At 41.9% G+C, this 17,191-nt stretch overlaps 1 protein-coding gene across 5 annotated transcripts in view; it reads left to right on the plus strand.

Moving 5' to 3' along the window:
- Positions 1-2,243: 2,243 nt before the first annotated feature.
- Positions 2,244-17,191, plus strand: part of AGPAT5 (1-acylglycerol-3-phosphate O-acyltransferase 5) — a 67,027-nt gene continuing 52,079 nt past the window's right edge. For all 5 annotated transcript variants that reach the window (XR_015767724.1, XR_015767725.1, XR_015767726.1 and 2 more), the window contains exon 1: positions 2,244-2,536. Coding sequence is in view for 1 of the 5 variants with exons in the window: in XM_028099873.2 (XP_027955674.1) it covers positions 2,318-2,536 (219 nt within the window). In the remaining 4 variants the exon portion in view is untranslated. The remainder of the gene's footprint in view (positions 2,537-17,191) is intronic.

The raw sequence follows: 17,191 nt of genomic DNA on the forward strand, positions 1-17,191 counted from the left end.
TGTTTGTGCATAACACCCTGTGCTCCACGCAGAACGTGCCCTCCTTAATACCCATCACCAGGCTAACCCATCCCCCCACCCCCTCCCCTCTAGAGCCCTCAGTTTGTTTCTCAGAGTCCATCGTCTCTCATGGATCGTCTCCCCCTCCGACTTACTCCCCTTCATTCTTCCCCTCCTGCTAACTTCTTTTTTTTTCTTAACATATGTTGCATTATTTGTTTCAGAAGTACAGATCTGTGATTCAACAGTCTTGCACAATTCACAGCGCTCACCAGAGCACATACCCTCCCCAATGTCTATCACCCAGCCACCCCATCCCTCCCACCCCCACATCACTCCAGCAACCCTCAGTTTGTTTCCTGAGATTAAGAATTCCTCATATCAGTGAGGTCATATGATACATGTCTTTCTCTGATGGACTTATTTCACTCAGCACAACACCCTCCAGTTCCATCCACATCGTTCATGCATTTTCTTCTAACTGTAGGGATGTCCGGTCTCAATCCAAGGAAGCACGAGTGGTACTGGAGATGCACACTAACCACACGCATGACTTTTGCCCTCCAAAAAGAAATCTAGTTTTTCTCACAGGCCATTACTTTCCAGAGAAAGAGAGGGGAAACCCTGTTCAAAGTCTTTCTTTTGTGTAATGCTTCCTGTTGGCAATACACTTGTCCACATACTTGTTCCTTGAGAACTCTATTCACCTGGCTTTGTCTCCTAAGATAACCATCTACCAATCATGTTACATGATGTCAATCACATATAGTCACAGAAAGTGGCCACTGTCCTGGCCCTTATTAGAATTTTCCATTAAATGGCTCCCTGCATAAAGCTACCCCACAGGCTTCTGTTAAGAAAAAAAAATTTTTTTGATGAAAAAGAAATTTTTTTCACTTAAAGCATGTGGCATTCTTTGGAAGTGCAATCGTCCCCAGAAAAGGTTACACGTTAAACCACTTTTCCTGAAGCCAAAGGGCAGTAGAAGGATCCAGAAGGTCTCTGGGTCTGTTCCTACATCAATAAAACAACTGCCCCGCCTTCCTAGATTTTTGTGAAGGTCACAAAAGTATGTCAGTACTTTACATATTCTATATGTACAGTCCTTTTAAGTACTACCCCAAAAATGGGAAGACAGAGACCCAGGCGCTGAGGAAGTGAAGCAAGAGCGAATCCGAAAGGTCTGACAAAGTGTGGAAAGCACCTCGTGAAAGGGCTGTCCAGCTGGGCGCCGACACGCAAGTCCCGTCACTACCGTGAGGGAAGAAGCGGCCCGATCCTGAACCACCCTAGTGGCGGGGGAAGGGAAGGGAAGGGAGCGAGTCCCGCACACTCGCTGGGGAGAAGGGGAAGAAGCGGGGAAGGCGGACCGTGTGGGAGCCACCCAGAGAAGGAGGGGACGCATCTCGCCGAGCCTAGCCTGGGTAGATAACCCGGGGCGGAGCTCTGATAGCGCTTATCACACCCTACCGTACCGGTCCCGGTTTGTCGTTTGGCCTTCCCAAACTAAGCTTGGCAAATATTTGCTGAAGGCGTGAGTCCTCTGACTCGAGACAGCAAAGTCTGCAGCACATCTGAGACACAGGGCATCCCGGGGACCAGGGGCCCACAGAGCGTGCGAGCAGAACGTGGGGCCTGCACTCCAAACACCCCGGGCCCAGAAACCACCTGACGGGACCCAGGACTACCCGGGCCCCCTCCTCCGGCCCGCACGCACCTTCACCCAGGGGGCCTGTCAGTCGCCACCTTCCTTCCCGCGTCTGCAGCGAGACTAAGCTTTGGAGCATGCGCAGCTGACAGACCCTGGCTGGCCGCGCGTCCGGTCGGCAGTTGCGCTTCAACTGTCAGCGCATTCGAGCAATCAGAGGATGTGTTAATTTCATGGAATCCCGCCCCCCACGGGGGACTATGGCAACCGAAGGCCAATCAGGCGGCGTGTTGTTGCCGCGGAGCCCCGCCCCCGTCAGGGGAGCTGGGTGACGGGCGAGGGTCAAGGGGTGTAAACGTTTCTGAGCTGCTGAGCCTCGGAGGGCCGCGGCATCCCCTTGCCCCGCGGCCGCGAGCAGCGCGCCCGACCCCACACTCGTGGGCCCGCCCAGCGTCAGGAGGCGGCGCGGCCCATGCGGCTGGGGGCGGAGGCCGGAGCGGGCACGGGCTGGGCGTCTCAGGTGCAGCTGGCTGCCCGGAGAGGTGAGGGGGCGGCGGCGGGGCCCGGCCCGGCCCCGTGATTGGCCGGTGGCTGAGGGCAGCGGGACGGCCTGGAGGCGTCCCGGGCGGGGAGCAGCCGGCGGAGCCTTCCGCACGCGGCCCCGGCAAGATGCTGCTGTCCCTGGTGCTCCACATGTACTCGATGCGCTGCGTGCTGCCGGCCGCCGTGCTCCTGGGCACTGCCCCCACCTACGTGCTGGCCTGGGGGGCCTGGCGGCTGCTCTCCGCCTTCCTGCCCTCCCGCCTCTACCAGGCGGTGGACGACCGGCTCTACTGCATCTATCAGAGCATGGTGCTCTTCTTCTTCGAGAACTACACCGGCGTGCAGGTGAGGGGCACTGCCCGCCCTCCGCTCCCGTCTGCCGCACCCGCCTCCCCGCTCTCCACCCGGGTCCCGGCTGGGAACCATTCACCCCGCGCCCCGCCCCCCACCCCAGCGTACTTTAGGATCGTTCAGCTCTGCGTGGCAGATCCGCCCCAAGAACACGTGCCATCACCCTGTCCCCCCACGGCGAGGGAAGTTTCACGTTCTTAGGTAGGGTTTGGTCCGATACTTCCTTGCAGGTACCCCAGGATCGCTAGGAAGCTGTGGTTGTGTTGTTCTCAGGCCACAAGTTGGATCATCCGCCCCGCTCTCCCCATCTTTTGTAACTACCTGTCTCGGTGCTTTGCTAAGTAGGTGCAGATGAACACTTAAGTAGGGCAAGCAGTTGACAAGTTTTTGGCGTTTGGTCTCAGAAGATTGGTAATGTTTGAAGTCAAAAGGGAGCTTTTAAAAAATCGGAGACCTCTTGAAACAGATGAATGTTACTATTTGGACAATAAGTACAACTTTGTTTTGCATTCTTCCCCAGTATAAGTGAAAGCTGGATGAGGAAATTAATACATTTGTTACTGTAGAAGCCTTACCGTAGATAAAATTCTTGCCAACTTATACTAGGCTCAAATGTGCGGCTAATTTTTTGTCTGATGACTTTCTGTTACTTTTTCTGTAGAGACTGGATCTGCAGATTAAATTTGTTAAAAAAAAAAAGAAAAGAAAAGTAGAAGACCCCCTTTAGTTATTTGAAGTTTCTTTTACAAAAATAACAATTGCGAATTTTCCTTTTATTTCCCAATTTGAATAAAAGAGCTTGACTCTTGGTCATTCCTTATATCCAATTAGTCCTCTTTTTTTTCTTTTTTCTTTTCTTTTCTTAGTCGGGGTTGGGTTGAAGGGAATGGGATGGCATTGGTTTTGTCTTTTTGTCTTTTTTTTTTTTTCCCTCGAGCAGCTGTTTTCACCCTGTTGTCAACCAGCTACTATTTTCAGTTTGCAGTTGCACTGCTGTGGATCCCTGATGACTCTGAGTTTGCCCCAGTTGGAGGTTGTTTGGGGGAAGGGAAGTAGGAGAAGCCAGGGCCTACATTTAAACCGGCGTCTGTAAGTGCTTCCTAGAAAAGAAAGATTGCTTTTCCAGATCATGGTTTCCTGTTAATTGACTTTTAAAATGGGCTTCATTTAAAATTTTCACCAATTCAGGTCAATCGTTTTTGCCCCCTTTGCTCTTATTTCACTGCCTTTGTCTAAATGTATGGTTTTGTCATGATTAAATATTTGATTTCACATCAGATGACAGCTGACCTGGACTAGGATATAGACAGAACATAGGACAGAGTCAGTTACCTTTTAGGAAAACAATACTACCTCTGGTGGATTATTTCATTTTTGTTCAAAGAATATAGCATGTTCCCTGCAATATAATGTGTAATATACCAGTGAAGTACTATGTGTTTAGCAAGTTTCTTATTTTAAAAATGATTGTAAAATTTCAGTGTTTCTAAATTGTATGTTTTACCTTATACCCTGTTCAGTGTAGACCTCCAGTTTAATTTTTGAGTTCTCAGCACATGGTTTTTTAAAAACCTGAATCTGTTGATCGTCAGTGGACAGTGAGTTCCAGGATTCCTAACAAACTTTAAAGAACACACATTAAATAGAACTTTGAATTACACCTGAGGGCCATCAGACATCCTTTTATAAATGCATGAGTGACAATATCCGGGATAATAAAGGAAAGGGAATTTATAAGGACATTCTGTCACCTTATTCTTAGTTTTACTTACTAGTTTTCATCAGTGACTTTGTCATTGTAAAGTTTTGATTAACATTTTGTCTTGTTTTTCTTATTTTGCTAGGGGACTTTTTTTTTCTTGAATTGTTTTTCACCTCTAATTTGCAAACAGAGATGATCCTCATCTTTGTTCTGTATAAAAGAATGTTGATTCATTTCTGAAGAAGTGTTAGTAATTTAAGTTTTTGAATGAAAGGAAGTTCACCATTAAATTATATACATTGTAGAGTTATATTTAAATTAGAATTTTTTCCACCCCCTTCCATTTGGTGACCACCAGTTTGATCTCTGTATTTATGGGTTTCTTTTTTGTTTTGTTTTTTAGATAACACATATAAAGTGAAACCGAATGGTATTTGTCTGACTTATTTCACTTAGCAACCTTCTAGATCCATCCATGTTGTCTCTGATGCCAAGATCATTCCTTTTTATGGCTGGGTGATATTCCTGTGTGTGTGTGTGTGTGTGTGTGTGTGTGTGTGTGTGTGTGTGTGTGTGTGTGTGTGTAGCACGTCTTCTTCATCTATCAGTGGACACTTAAGTTGCTTCCATATCTCAGCTATTGTGAACAATGCTGCAGTAAACAGAGGGGTACATGTATATCTTTTTGATTAGTGTTTTTGTTTTCTTTGGATAAATACCCAATAGTGGAATTACTGGATCAGGTAGCATTTCTGTTTTTAATTTCTTGAGGAACCTCCGCAGTGGCTGCACCAATTTACGTTTCCACCAGCAGTGCATGAGGGTTCCCTTTTCTCCACATCCTTTCTAAATGTCTTTCTGATACTAACCATTCTGACAGGTGTAAGGTGATAACTTATGGTTTTGATTTGCATTTGCCTGTTGATTAGTGATGTTGAACATAAATTAGAATTTTTTTAAATGAAATTTTTAATGCTTTTTAATTCTAGGTTTTAAAAAAGAAATGGCTCATAGTAGTGTAACAGAATTTTTTTTATGTATATAATTTTTAAGCTGAAGAGAAGTAGGTCCATGAAGTTGATGATCTGTGTTTGGCAGGTAAGCCAGTTCATCATGTATACTTGAATGTTCCATTGGATTCTAGCTAAATATCTGTTCCTTCCTATTTCCACTACTTTATTTTCACACGCATTTTTGACACAGAGCATTTCAATCGCTGTTGCTAAAATTTTCGTTTATAATTTATTTTTTTAGGTTCTAGAATTTTATTAGTACTGAAACAAAAAAGGGTACCTTCACCATTTACTTTGGAATAAGCAATAAGGATTTTAAAAGTCTCATTTATCTCTCTTAATTTGAGACCCATTGAAAATCAACACACACCTCTTTATTATTTTGGGGCACATGGATTCAAATAACTATTTCTTTTCGATTGCTGCCATAACAAATCACCTCAAATTTAGTGGCTTAAAACAAGAGAAATTTATTCTTACAGTTCTAGAGGCCAAATGTCTGAAATCGAGGTGTTTGTTGGCCTCTACTCCCTCTTGAGGCTCTAGGGCAATCTTTTCTTTGGCTCTTTCAGCTTCTGGTGGCTGTGGGCATTCCTTGACTTGTAGCCATATAATCCACAATCTGCCTCTGTGATCTCATTTCCTCCTCCTCTTCTGCCTGTGTCGGATCCCCTTCTGCCTTTCTTTTATAAGGACACTTGTCATTGGGTTTAGGGCCCACTCAGATAATCCAGGATGAGCTCCCCAAATCAGAATCCTTAGCCCAAGACCCTTTTCCCAAGTAAGGTCACATTCGTAGGTTACAGGCTTAAGACGTGGACGGTCTTTTGTGGGGGTCACCCTTCAACCTAGTAGTAACTTAGTCCTGCTTATTCTTGGAGCTGGAGTTTAAGGAAAACTTGTGGGAAGGTAAAAAGAAAGAGGGGCATAACTGGCAGAGGCAGCAGTGAGGATTCCTGCAGGATGGACGGTGATGCAGTTACTATAACCTCGAAGTGAGGGGAAATCAGATTTACCATAATTTCTATCGTAGGATGCTGTCCTGAATGTTGAGATTTCTGCATAAACGATAATTGTAATAGTTATGATAGGTAATGAAAATCTTAACATGTTGTTTTGGAAGCTGTTAAAAGTTAATGTTTTTTTTTTCTAAATATCAGAATTCCTTTCTCATTATATTCAAAAGAAAAAGTTCTCTTTTTTTCCTCCTTCCAATGGAATGAACTAAAAACTGATCATTGATACTTGCAGGGCAAAAATATCTAGTGATATAATACATGCCTCCTTATTAACATCTAATAAATATTTTAATCAGATTTTTTTCCTGCTTAAATCCTTTTGTAACACTTGGAATTTACTTTAAAATGTATTTTACATTAATGGCCCTATCTTCTAATTTGCTCTTCCTCAAATGCTCACATGATAGAACAACAAAATGTGGACTTTGAGAGAAGATAAATTTAGTTTTTCAACTGACCTACTTCAAGTATAAAATAGTTCAAAAAGCACTGGAAACAAGATAACAGAATTTAAGCCTAAGATTTTGATTTTTTTAATATGTTCAGTTAGAATACTCTTAACTTCTCTAATAACTCATACTTTTAAATGAAACATTTTTTCAAGTTCCTCAGGAACAACCAAGGCATTCATATCTGGAGACATCTCGTTTATAACTGGTTCTTTCTATAGCACTGTTTCATCAAACATAGTCCTAGACTCTCAGTTAAATTTGTATTCTGTATCTTGTGGCTAAAGGCAGCTAAACTATTCGAATAAAACATGTTTATTTAGAATGGGAGAAGGGACCTTACAGGTCCACCTCCTTTTTACCACATCTGGATTCTGTCTGCATTTCTGCTAAAACGTTGCCCAGAGTCGTCTTGAATATCAGTAGTCCTAAAGAGAATATAAATACTTTGTATCCTTTATTTCCTTTTTCTCTGCTTATTTATCATCTATGTGAAGACCTTAAAAGACCTGAGATTACTTCCTTCAGTTTAGCTGGGGCAAGACAGAGCCAGGCAGATTTGGTTGTGCTTCTGCATGTGTGTGTTTAAGAATGACAACAGCCTTTCATAGAGGAAATTAATTTCTCAAATCAGATAGTATTCCAGTCTAACTCATTTTAAGTCTGGCCAGAGAATAGACTTATAGGAAAATTTTAGAGAACTGTAATTAGAACCTTGTTTTTATACATTCTATAAATAAAAATCCTTGATTGAGCAAGCAGTTTTTTTTTTTTTTTTTGGTTGCATTGGTGTAAGATTCCTTTTAATGTCTTATTTTTCTATTTTAAATCACAGATGCAAAAAATCATTCAAACACTGCCAAAATATTTTGAGAAAGTTAAAGTTCCCTCTGCCTACACACACCTTTCCCAGGTATGCAAGAATTTGGTGTGTAACTTTAGATTTCTTCTAAGAGCTTTTAAATAAATGTAAATTGTGGGAAGACTCCTCCAATACATTAACTTCTCGGATGGGTTTTATAGTTGTACCCAATATGTCTGTAACCTATGGGGACACCTCTGTGCTGTTGATGAGGAAAGGAAAATATGAGTCTATAGACATAATTTAATTTCCCTCTTTCGTGAATTTGTCTGAATTTGTAGAGCTGAATGAACCGAGAGTTGACTCTTCCTAAATGGACTTAGAAATTAATTTTTCCTTTAATATTTTCTCATTTTATTATGGTTTCTTAAACACGGGTTGATAATGCAATCCAAAACTGAGTAGTAACTTCTAAGGAATCCCTAAAAACTACTCTTCATTCCTTCATTCATGCAGTATTGGAGTGTGTACCTTGTCCAGATCCTTAGCTGGATGCTAAGGGATACAGTGAGGAAAACCGTGGGCAAGATCCCTGCCCTTATGGAGCTCACCCTCTAGTGAGGCACAGATGATAACAAGAAAATTAACATGTACTGTGCTCGGTGAGATTGTTAGACTAGGGGTTGAGGAACTTTGCCCAAACCAGTGACATTTGCATGGAGCTCTGGAAAAGGGCCAATCAGGGAGGATTTGTAGTAATCCAGGCAAGAGATGGTGGTCAGAGTTGTGGACAGAGTGGACATGGAGAGGATGTAAAGATTCCCGGATCTATTTTCGACATAGCTGACAGGGCCTTGTGACGGGATGTGGAAGAGAAAGGAGAGGAAGGGTTCCGTAAGGAGCTGCAGGCGAGCCGACTGTGCCAGGTGTTCTAGCGTGTCAGTCCTGTCGCTGTGACCACGTGGGCACCCTTCTTCCCATTTTACCGATGAGAACTGAGGCACCCGTAGTTCACACTTGCAGTAGTTAAGGCAGGATTCAGTACAAGGCACTCTGGCTTCAGGATCCATTTTCTGAAGATGCTTTGCTCGATGGTGTGGTTATGTTGGTTGAAATGAGATCCCTGCTCTTAGTTTATTCATACTAGGGACAGTAGGGACAAACAATTCCAGTAGAGGATAATACTGAAATTGGAGTGTTTGTGTTTGTTAGCTTTGTGACACAAAGATAAAATAACTTTGCCTGGGTTCTTTAAGAAGGCTGTATGAGGTGCTCTGAATCTTTACTTCAGACGGGAATGAGTATTGTGGTATGTTTAGGACAAAGAGGCCCTCAGTGGATAATTGAATGAAAATGAAGACTCCTAAGTGTGGCCTTCAAAGCTGTCTAAATGTTGCCCTGGCCACTTTTTCCATTTATTGGTTTCACTGTAACCCGGCTGCTGCTTCCTCCCCAGTCTCCCAAATCACCAGGGTATTTTCAAGCATGTGCCTTTGGACTCCTTCCAGCGGAAGCCTCATCTTTCCCTCACCCCCTCGGTGTCAGCATCACACATGTGATTAACACAGGAAATACTAACATAACATTAGCATCTTTTAATGCCTGTATTGACCCCTCTACAAGATTGTAACCTTGTGGAGATAGCAATAAAGGGGAGAATAACTTAATTTTCCCCTTTTAATAAAAGGGCAGAGTACAGGGGATACTGATCTGGTGTCTGTGGAAACGTAGATGAATCTCACTTTTAACTGGGGTGGGTCCTTGAATGAGCTTACTGGTTGACAGGTTTTGATTTAATAGGGACTGCTGGTCTAGTGAGTCTAATTGTATTCTTAAATAGATAAAGGGGAAAGAAACATGAACTGTACGCTCAGAAGTAAGACTGAGAAAGAATAAGGTCAGAGACCTTATAAAGAGGACATTCTGCAACAGCCAGCGATATAGAGAAACCTTTGTTTGCTTGTCAATAAAAACCTGTACTTCTTGCTACTTTTGAACCTACGCAGTTCTCTAAGGCTTATTTTGTTTCCCCTTTCTCTGTGGGAACTAGCAATGGAAACCCCAAATAAGCAAGTGTTGCTTGGATATTTTAGAGGACTGTATGTGTGTGGAAGTGGTATTTGGAAGACAGCTTTATCCTGCCTGGCCTCCAGGTGGGGATTGCAGAACCAAAAAGAAACCAGGGGGTGATACCTGGAAAGGAGCATCACCCAAAGTGCTAACCACATGCTAGGTACTCATGTTTTATTTTATTTTATTTTATTTTATTTTAAAGATTTTATTTATTTGAGGGAGAGACAGAGCATGAGCATAAGCAGGGGGAGGAGGCAGAAGGCGAAGCAGGGAGCCCGACTCAGGGCTCAGTCCCAGGACCCCAAGACCATGACCCGAGCCAAAGGCAGACACTTAACTCACTGAGCCACCCAGGTGCCCATAGGCACTCATGTTTTAGAATGAGAAAATAGTCTCTCAACACACGGCTTAGCAGTGTAGAAAGAAGTCAGTTTAAAAAAGCGTGTATGAAGTTATGAAAGAAAGAAAAGAATCAAGTGTCATGGGAATACAGGAGCAATGCCGCTGGCTCCTAGCCTTGCTTCACTGTACGGAGCTTGTGCGGCTCAGCACGGGTTTGTGGAAGCTAGAGCCCGGAGAGTGAACGTCAGTTGCTCTTCCTGGCTTAGGTATTGCTTTGTTCCCCGACTGCATTTGCATTTCTGGAGGAAAATTTTTTATGTCTACTTAATTTTTTCTCATGAGTTTCTTATCTCCTTAGTGTTCAGACGGAAAAAATCACATAAGCTTCTTTTTTTTTAGATTTTTTTTTTTTTTTTTTTTTTTTTTTTGACACACAGAGAGAGGTAACAAGAGAGGGAACACAAGCAGGGGGAGTGGGAGAGGGAGAAGCAGGCTTCCCGCCGAGCAGGGAGCCCTATGCGGGGCTCGATCCCAGGACCCTGGGACCATGACCTGAGCCGAAGGCAGACGCTTAACGACTGAACCACCCAGGAGCCCCCACATAAGCTTCTAATATATGGGAAGGTTTCTCATTCAAAGTTCTTATTTCGAATTTTTGCAGAGAATAGTTTTATAACATTCGAAAGAGTTTTGGATCTTGGTGTGAGAAACCGGAGTGTAATTCCTAGCTCTCTGCCATAGTATGTGTCAGCTTGAATAAGTCAGCTTCTCAGCTCAGTATTCTCCTCCTTCAGTCGAATACTTGCTGTCATGCTGTTTTGAAGACTAAATGAGACACCATGCGAAACTGCGCTCAGTGACTGGCATGTCATAGGTGCTCAGCAAAACACCCTGTAGAATAAGGACAGTACCAAGGGACACACGTGAAGAATGTATAAGAAAGCTTTGTGATTTGTAAGGTTCCTTTTAAATGTTGCATGATCATTATTTTAGCATACTGCTTATTAGACAAATGACTATGTTTCTACTTTGATCTTGGTTCAGAGGGCATTGTAATTTTCCTATTCAATGAAGTGTTGCTTGAGATTGGGCAGAAAAAGACCATCGTGTTTGTATGCATTACAGTAGAAATCTTACTGGTTAACTCGTGATATATTTCATTGGCCTAAAAATACATTTAAAAATTCATTTCAAATGATTATAAACATCGTAAAGTGTATATGTAATCTTATTAAAACAACCTATAGCTGCATTTCTGTGTAATCAGACTTTTTTTTTCCTCTTACCCATTAATCACTTAACACAGTTGTGAACAAAAAATTTCACTTTATTGGACAATAATAACAACAGCTAACTTTTGGGGGGATGCTTACTATGTTCAAGGCATTGTGTGAAGTAGTTTACCTGATCTCATTAATTAGGAGTAGTTGCTGTTAGGACATTCATTTTACATGTAAAGAAATAGATGGTGGAGAGGTAAGGGACTTTGCTCAATTACACACAATTACTAAGGTGATAGACTAGGATTCAAATCCAAGTCTTAATTCAAATCAAATACTTTAACTTGTGCTCTTAGTGATTATTATGTTGCAGTGTAGAGGAAGAAAAACTTTTCCTCTACTCTCTTAGGTTCATAGCTGAGGTCTGCAAATTAAACTGACAAGAGTCAGATTAACAGCAGAAAAGACATACACATTTTACTGATGTTAATATTTTTACATGCATTGGTGCCTCGCAGAAAAGAAGTGAAAATCAAAAGAAGTGAATAGACTCAGTTTGAGGGGTTTATATGTCATTTTAAAAAAGGGCAGTAACTTCTGGAAACATGACTAGACAGAGAAAGGGCTTTGTGCCATTAGGGCTGGTAAATTGTGGGCATGTCCCTAGGGAATGTGTGATAGGTAAGGGTGGTTTAGTAAGGTTTGCTGTGCAGACTCCTCTCATGCTATCGCTGGTCTTTCTGGCACTCTAGAAGGGAACACCTTTAGGAATGGGTATTAACATCACCCTTACAAAGGGAAGCTTATGACTTCGGCAGAAAGGGGGAAGCCAGAAAGGTATTCCTGTGTCTGATGTTTCTCATTTGTCTTCACCTCACACTTGTCTTCACCTCAAAATATCCTTATGCCAATGTGGCATATTTTGGGGTAGCATACTCCGGTCGCCCTCAACAGAGTCTATATTAAGGGCAGTGAAAAAGTTTTTAAAAAAATATTTCATTTTGCATACTGAAAGAAAATGGATATTATTGAGATAAATGAAGAATCTGTTTTTGTTTTTTTTTCCACAAAAAAAGAATGGTATGCATTTATGTTCCGGTGGTATTATTAGACACTCTGCTGTGTTAAACATGTGATCACTGTAGATTCCATTTTACTCCCTCTTTTCAGGATACAAAAGAGTCTTGAGGTTGTTTACATATCATGGGAGAAAATTAAAAACAATATAAAGATACGGTCAAGGTGAGGTGAAAGAAGTCTACATCTACATCCAGGCCGCCTTCTGATAGCCGGTTTGTGCAAGTTAAACAAGTTTGTTTGACTAAAGCAGAAAAGTAACTAGAGGATCAGTTGCAATGAAGATAATTATTCAAAGAGCATTTTTATTGTCCCCTTCTGAATTAATAAAATGAAAAGGAAAAATTGTTCTTTTTTCTATAGGGACTTTTTTTTTTTTTCAAGATTTTATTTATTTGACAGAGCACGCATGCACAAGCAGGGGGAGCGGCAGGCAGAGGGAGAAGGAAAAGCAGGCTCCCCACTGAGCAGAGAGCCCGACATGGGGCTCCATCTCAGGACCCTGGGATCATGACCTGAGCCGAAGGCAGACACCTAACTGAGCCACCCGGCGCCCCTCTATAGAGACTTTAGATGAGCTTTTAAAAAAATGGATGAGCTAAAATCAACAGTTATGATGGACCTAAAATTAAAGAATTAGGAAGAACAAAAAAAGCCATGTTTTTCATGTGCCTTGTTTTGAAGGAACAAATTACCTGCAAAAGACCTGATTAATGTGATTCAAAATACATGTACTAGAAGATTCACAGAATGCCTTAAGTCACTGGTGCATTTAAAGTGTTTTACTTATGTTTATTCCAAAACCTTTTACTGCTGTAATTGAGATCTAGCTTTATCTACTGCTGAAATTGAGATGTAGCTTTATCTGCTTGTGAAAAATAAAAGTGCAGCTTAATGATTCAGTAAACTTGTGCTGAAAACCATCTGAGTCCTGGCCTCGGGGGGTAGAAAAACAATGAAGACCCTGCCACAGAAGAGCTTATGAGCCCCCCCGCCCCCCGTACACACAGGTGACTTGCAAATAAATATGCACAACTTGTGGTTGAGGCTCCTTAGGAGTTCACACTAGGAGTGTGAACAGGGTTTGTTCCAGGGCAAAAGAGGGGTGTGATTAATCCTGGGCTCTGGGTTAGAAGGCGGGAAGGCTTTGGAGAAGAGGTAGATGCATGCTGAGGATGAGCGGATTTAAGATGATTACAATGAGACAGTGCCGGTAGGCTTATAGGTCATCGTATAATTGTCGGGGAGGAAGACCTTCCTCTGCCCTGTGGTCCTTCTAGGTGGACTTAGAATCGAATTGCCACGAGACAGATTAACAGGAGAAAACCAAATTTAATAGGTGTATGTATGGGGACTCCACACACACACATGAGATTCCAAAGATAGTGCACAGTCAACGGGAAGCTTACCTGAGCTAAAGAGGGCGAGAGGGGTTTAGGATACAAGAAAAAGGCTGTTGGCAAGAAGGTGAAAGGAGGGGCCCTATTATGCAGATCAGTTTCTTAGGTAAAGGGGAGTCTATTTAGAGCTCTCTTCCTGGAACTGGCTCTCCTTTTCAATGCAAATTTAGGTCTTTGAGAGCCAGGCAGATAGCTTTTCCTGCATCTGCTGGGTTTTGATTACTTTTAACTTAATCTTTATGCCAAAGTGGCCCGTCTAGGGGCAGCCTGCCCTTGGTCCCTACCTAATCATTTAATAATTTATGTGTATAGGTATTTTGTAAGTTCTTAGGAACTTTTTTTTTAATTTAGATACTACAGCTATCTAACCATATATTTGTTAATAAGGTAGTAATAACTGTTAATAACTGTTAAATACTTAAGTGTTAAGTATTTGAGAATCTGCATTTCTTCCCCTCCTTGTTAGTAAATTTAAAAACTTTCACTTAAATGAATGAAAGAAATCTGACAGTTTTAAATTAGAATGAAATGCTTTTTTCTTTGAAATCTTGGAAATAAACCAAGTGAAGGGCCTTAAAACTGCATATATTTGATACCTAAGATTGTAATTATGCATTCCTTTCTTTGGTTAGTCAACATTAATTCAGAGTACTTAATGATTTGCAACTATTACACAGTAAGATTTGTAGTTCATAATTTCATTTACTTTGCTTTTAGATCTTTTTTCAGGTTTTAACTATGAAAGGCTACTCTTTTCTAACTTATTTCTGTTGAATTCCAACCAATTTATAGTGGCAAATGAAAAAATTTAAATAGGCAATCAGCCCAAATATTTACTCTAAGATAGCTAAATTATGTTTTGTGAAAGGCTTACCCTTTTTTCCCATCTTCTTGCATTTTATTTGGAAATACTTTTTATTTCAGCGAGATACTATGCATATTGAAGAATAATCTTTAGAAGTATGAAAGATGTAGGTATATATTTTCCCTTCAGTGGCTATGAGTTAGGTTTTTCTCCTTCAGAGTGATCTAACAGTAGAACTATGTTTTCTCCATCTGTTTTGCCCAATTAAATTCACTACTTACTTTCTCTAGATACCAGAGAGGCCACTTCTAGGCAGCAGGCTTCAGCACTGGAAACGTGAGCAAGGGAAAAGGGCCCACAGGGACCACTGAGCTGAATGCCAACAGGCTCATTAAGCGACCCACCTGGAAATAGCTATAGGCCATCACCTATCAGTGGGATGTTTACAACCAGGTGAATTCCGTATGTTCCCATACCTGCTACTACAGCACCTCACCCCTGCCTAGGTAGACAGTCTCTCCTGGCTGTCCTTCCTGCTCCTGTCTTGCAGTGTATTCAGTAAACTTCTGTTTCCTTCATTCTGCCTTGGGTGATTTTTTTTCACAACCTGTGCTGCTGGCCCCATCCAGTCGGAACGTACCAGAATTACCACAATCAAAGTAAAAAAAAAAAAAAACAACTGCTTTTTAATAACTTGTCTTGTTATTTACCTTCAAAGGCTGCATCCTGACAAGTCTATTAATCAAGCTCAGAGCAGGAAAGGAAAGGGAGAGCCTCTTCTTGGATGGTTCAACTGCTGACTTCAGCAAGGGGGCAGGCAGGTCTCCAAAGAGTGGTAATCAGGTTGAACCAATTAAACTGAGACCTTTAAATGTGAATGTCCCACCCAGGGAACTTAAGCCAAAAGTTAGAAGGTCGTGTGGCTGCAGTATTGTCAACGCAGTGCGTTGTACCTGTGCTGTTGAAGCAATTCCTGCTTATTGGCCAGAGAATGGGGGTTGTTCACAAGCAAGAACTCCTCTTTTAACCCTGCATAGATCAAACTGTTGGTTTAGGGTTTTGTTTTGTTTTTTTGGCACTGATAGACTTTATTAATAAAAAATTGAGCAAATATTTAAACATATATTACACATATAGCATGGTATAGTTTTCTGGGGAAGAGCGTAGAAACCTCAGTCTGCATCCCTGATCCCCGCAGTGTTATGTCCTCTAGTTACACTTTTCTACAGAGATACCGAGTTGATGTCATTTTCTTTCTTCTGTTGTGAAGATGTTAACGAAGAGTGTTGTGACCAAAAGATCTGTGTGGACATCTAAAAGCATAGATCTAAAAACCCTTAGTTAATTCATAATCTTGCATAACCCATGATGACAAGATACTGAGAAACAAAAATGCCCTGAATAATAAAAAAAAAAACAGTTAGCAGTCCTTTCCTTTAAAGTCTTTAAAAATATACTTTTAATTTCTTAATTTTGTGAAATATTTAAGACATAACGGAACTACAGGCTCATAATGAACACCTGTGTACCCACCATCCCGTTTAAGAAATAAAACATGACTGCTGAACGCAGGGAATTGTGCAAGACTCTTGAATCACAGATCTGTACATCTGAAACAAATAATACATTATATGTTTAAAAAAAAAAAGATAGCAGGAGGGGAAGAATGAAGGGGCGGAAATCAGAGGGGGAGATGAACCAGGAGAGACGATGGACTCTGAGAAACAAACTGAAGTTCTAGAGGGGAGGGGGGTGGGGGGATGGGTTAGCCTGGTGATGGGTATTAAAGAGGACACGTTCTGCATGGAGCACTGGGTGTTATACGCAAACAATGAATCATGGAACACTACATCCAAAACTAATGATGTAATGTATGGTGATTGACATAACATAATAATAAAAAAAAAAGACTGCTAGAGTTGGAACCGCCGTGTGCAGCTCACATGTTGCATCCCGGCCGCCCGCCCCAGTCCTGGAAGTCACCTATATCCTGAACTCTCTCTGGTTTGGTTTTTTTTTTTTTCTAATTTTATTTTTTTAAGGAAGCCCTATGCCCAGCATGGGGCTTGAACTCATGACCCTGAGCTCAAGAGTCATGCGCTCCACCTACTGAGCCAGCCGGGCGCCCCAGTGAACTTTCTCTATTCTTCACAGAGATATAGAGGGTCCTAATCGTGAGCCAGGTTTCCCTGTTACTTACAAAATGAAGTTGTAATCTTCAGTTTGGTATTCAAAAGACTTTTCCCATTCTGGTCCAGATCTCCCTGGGGTCCCTGCTCCAGCTCACCAACCCTGCATGCAGCCGTTTGACTCGAAAGTGCTGGGGGCGCCTCCACAGGCCCCAGACACCTCAGACGCTACCACTCCATTTCTTTGTCCACCTTTTCGTGAATGTCCTTCCTTCATCCCATCTGCCGAAACCACACCTAACGATGCTGCTTCTGCTCCTCAGTCGACAGTTCTCTGATCTAAAATGTGTCGTCTTTTCATAATGTTTGTGTTAACGTCTTCCTGTTAACTGTATTACACGGCTGTCTCTTCCACTACACTGTGGGCTTTTTGAAGGAAGATGTATCTTACAGAAAAAGCTTCAGATACTATAAGCAGTCAGTAAATAAATGCTTGTTATGTTTTTCTCATGAGGGTGTTGATCATTCTGTTTCACTTTATAACCATTAACCTGCCCTCCACTTAACTACTTTATACACATGTGCCATTTATGGTCTCTGATGCTGCTAAGAGAAATC

This window comes from Eumetopias jubatus, unplaced genomic scaffold (genome assembly GCF_037043125.1).
Source record: "Eumetopias jubatus isolate StellerSeaLion01/CBP00866 unplaced genomic scaffold, mEumJub1_p1.0 scaffold_2, whole genome shotgun sequence".
Taxonomy (NCBI): domain Eukaryota; kingdom Metazoa; phylum Chordata; class Mammalia; order Carnivora; family Otariidae; genus Eumetopias; species Eumetopias jubatus.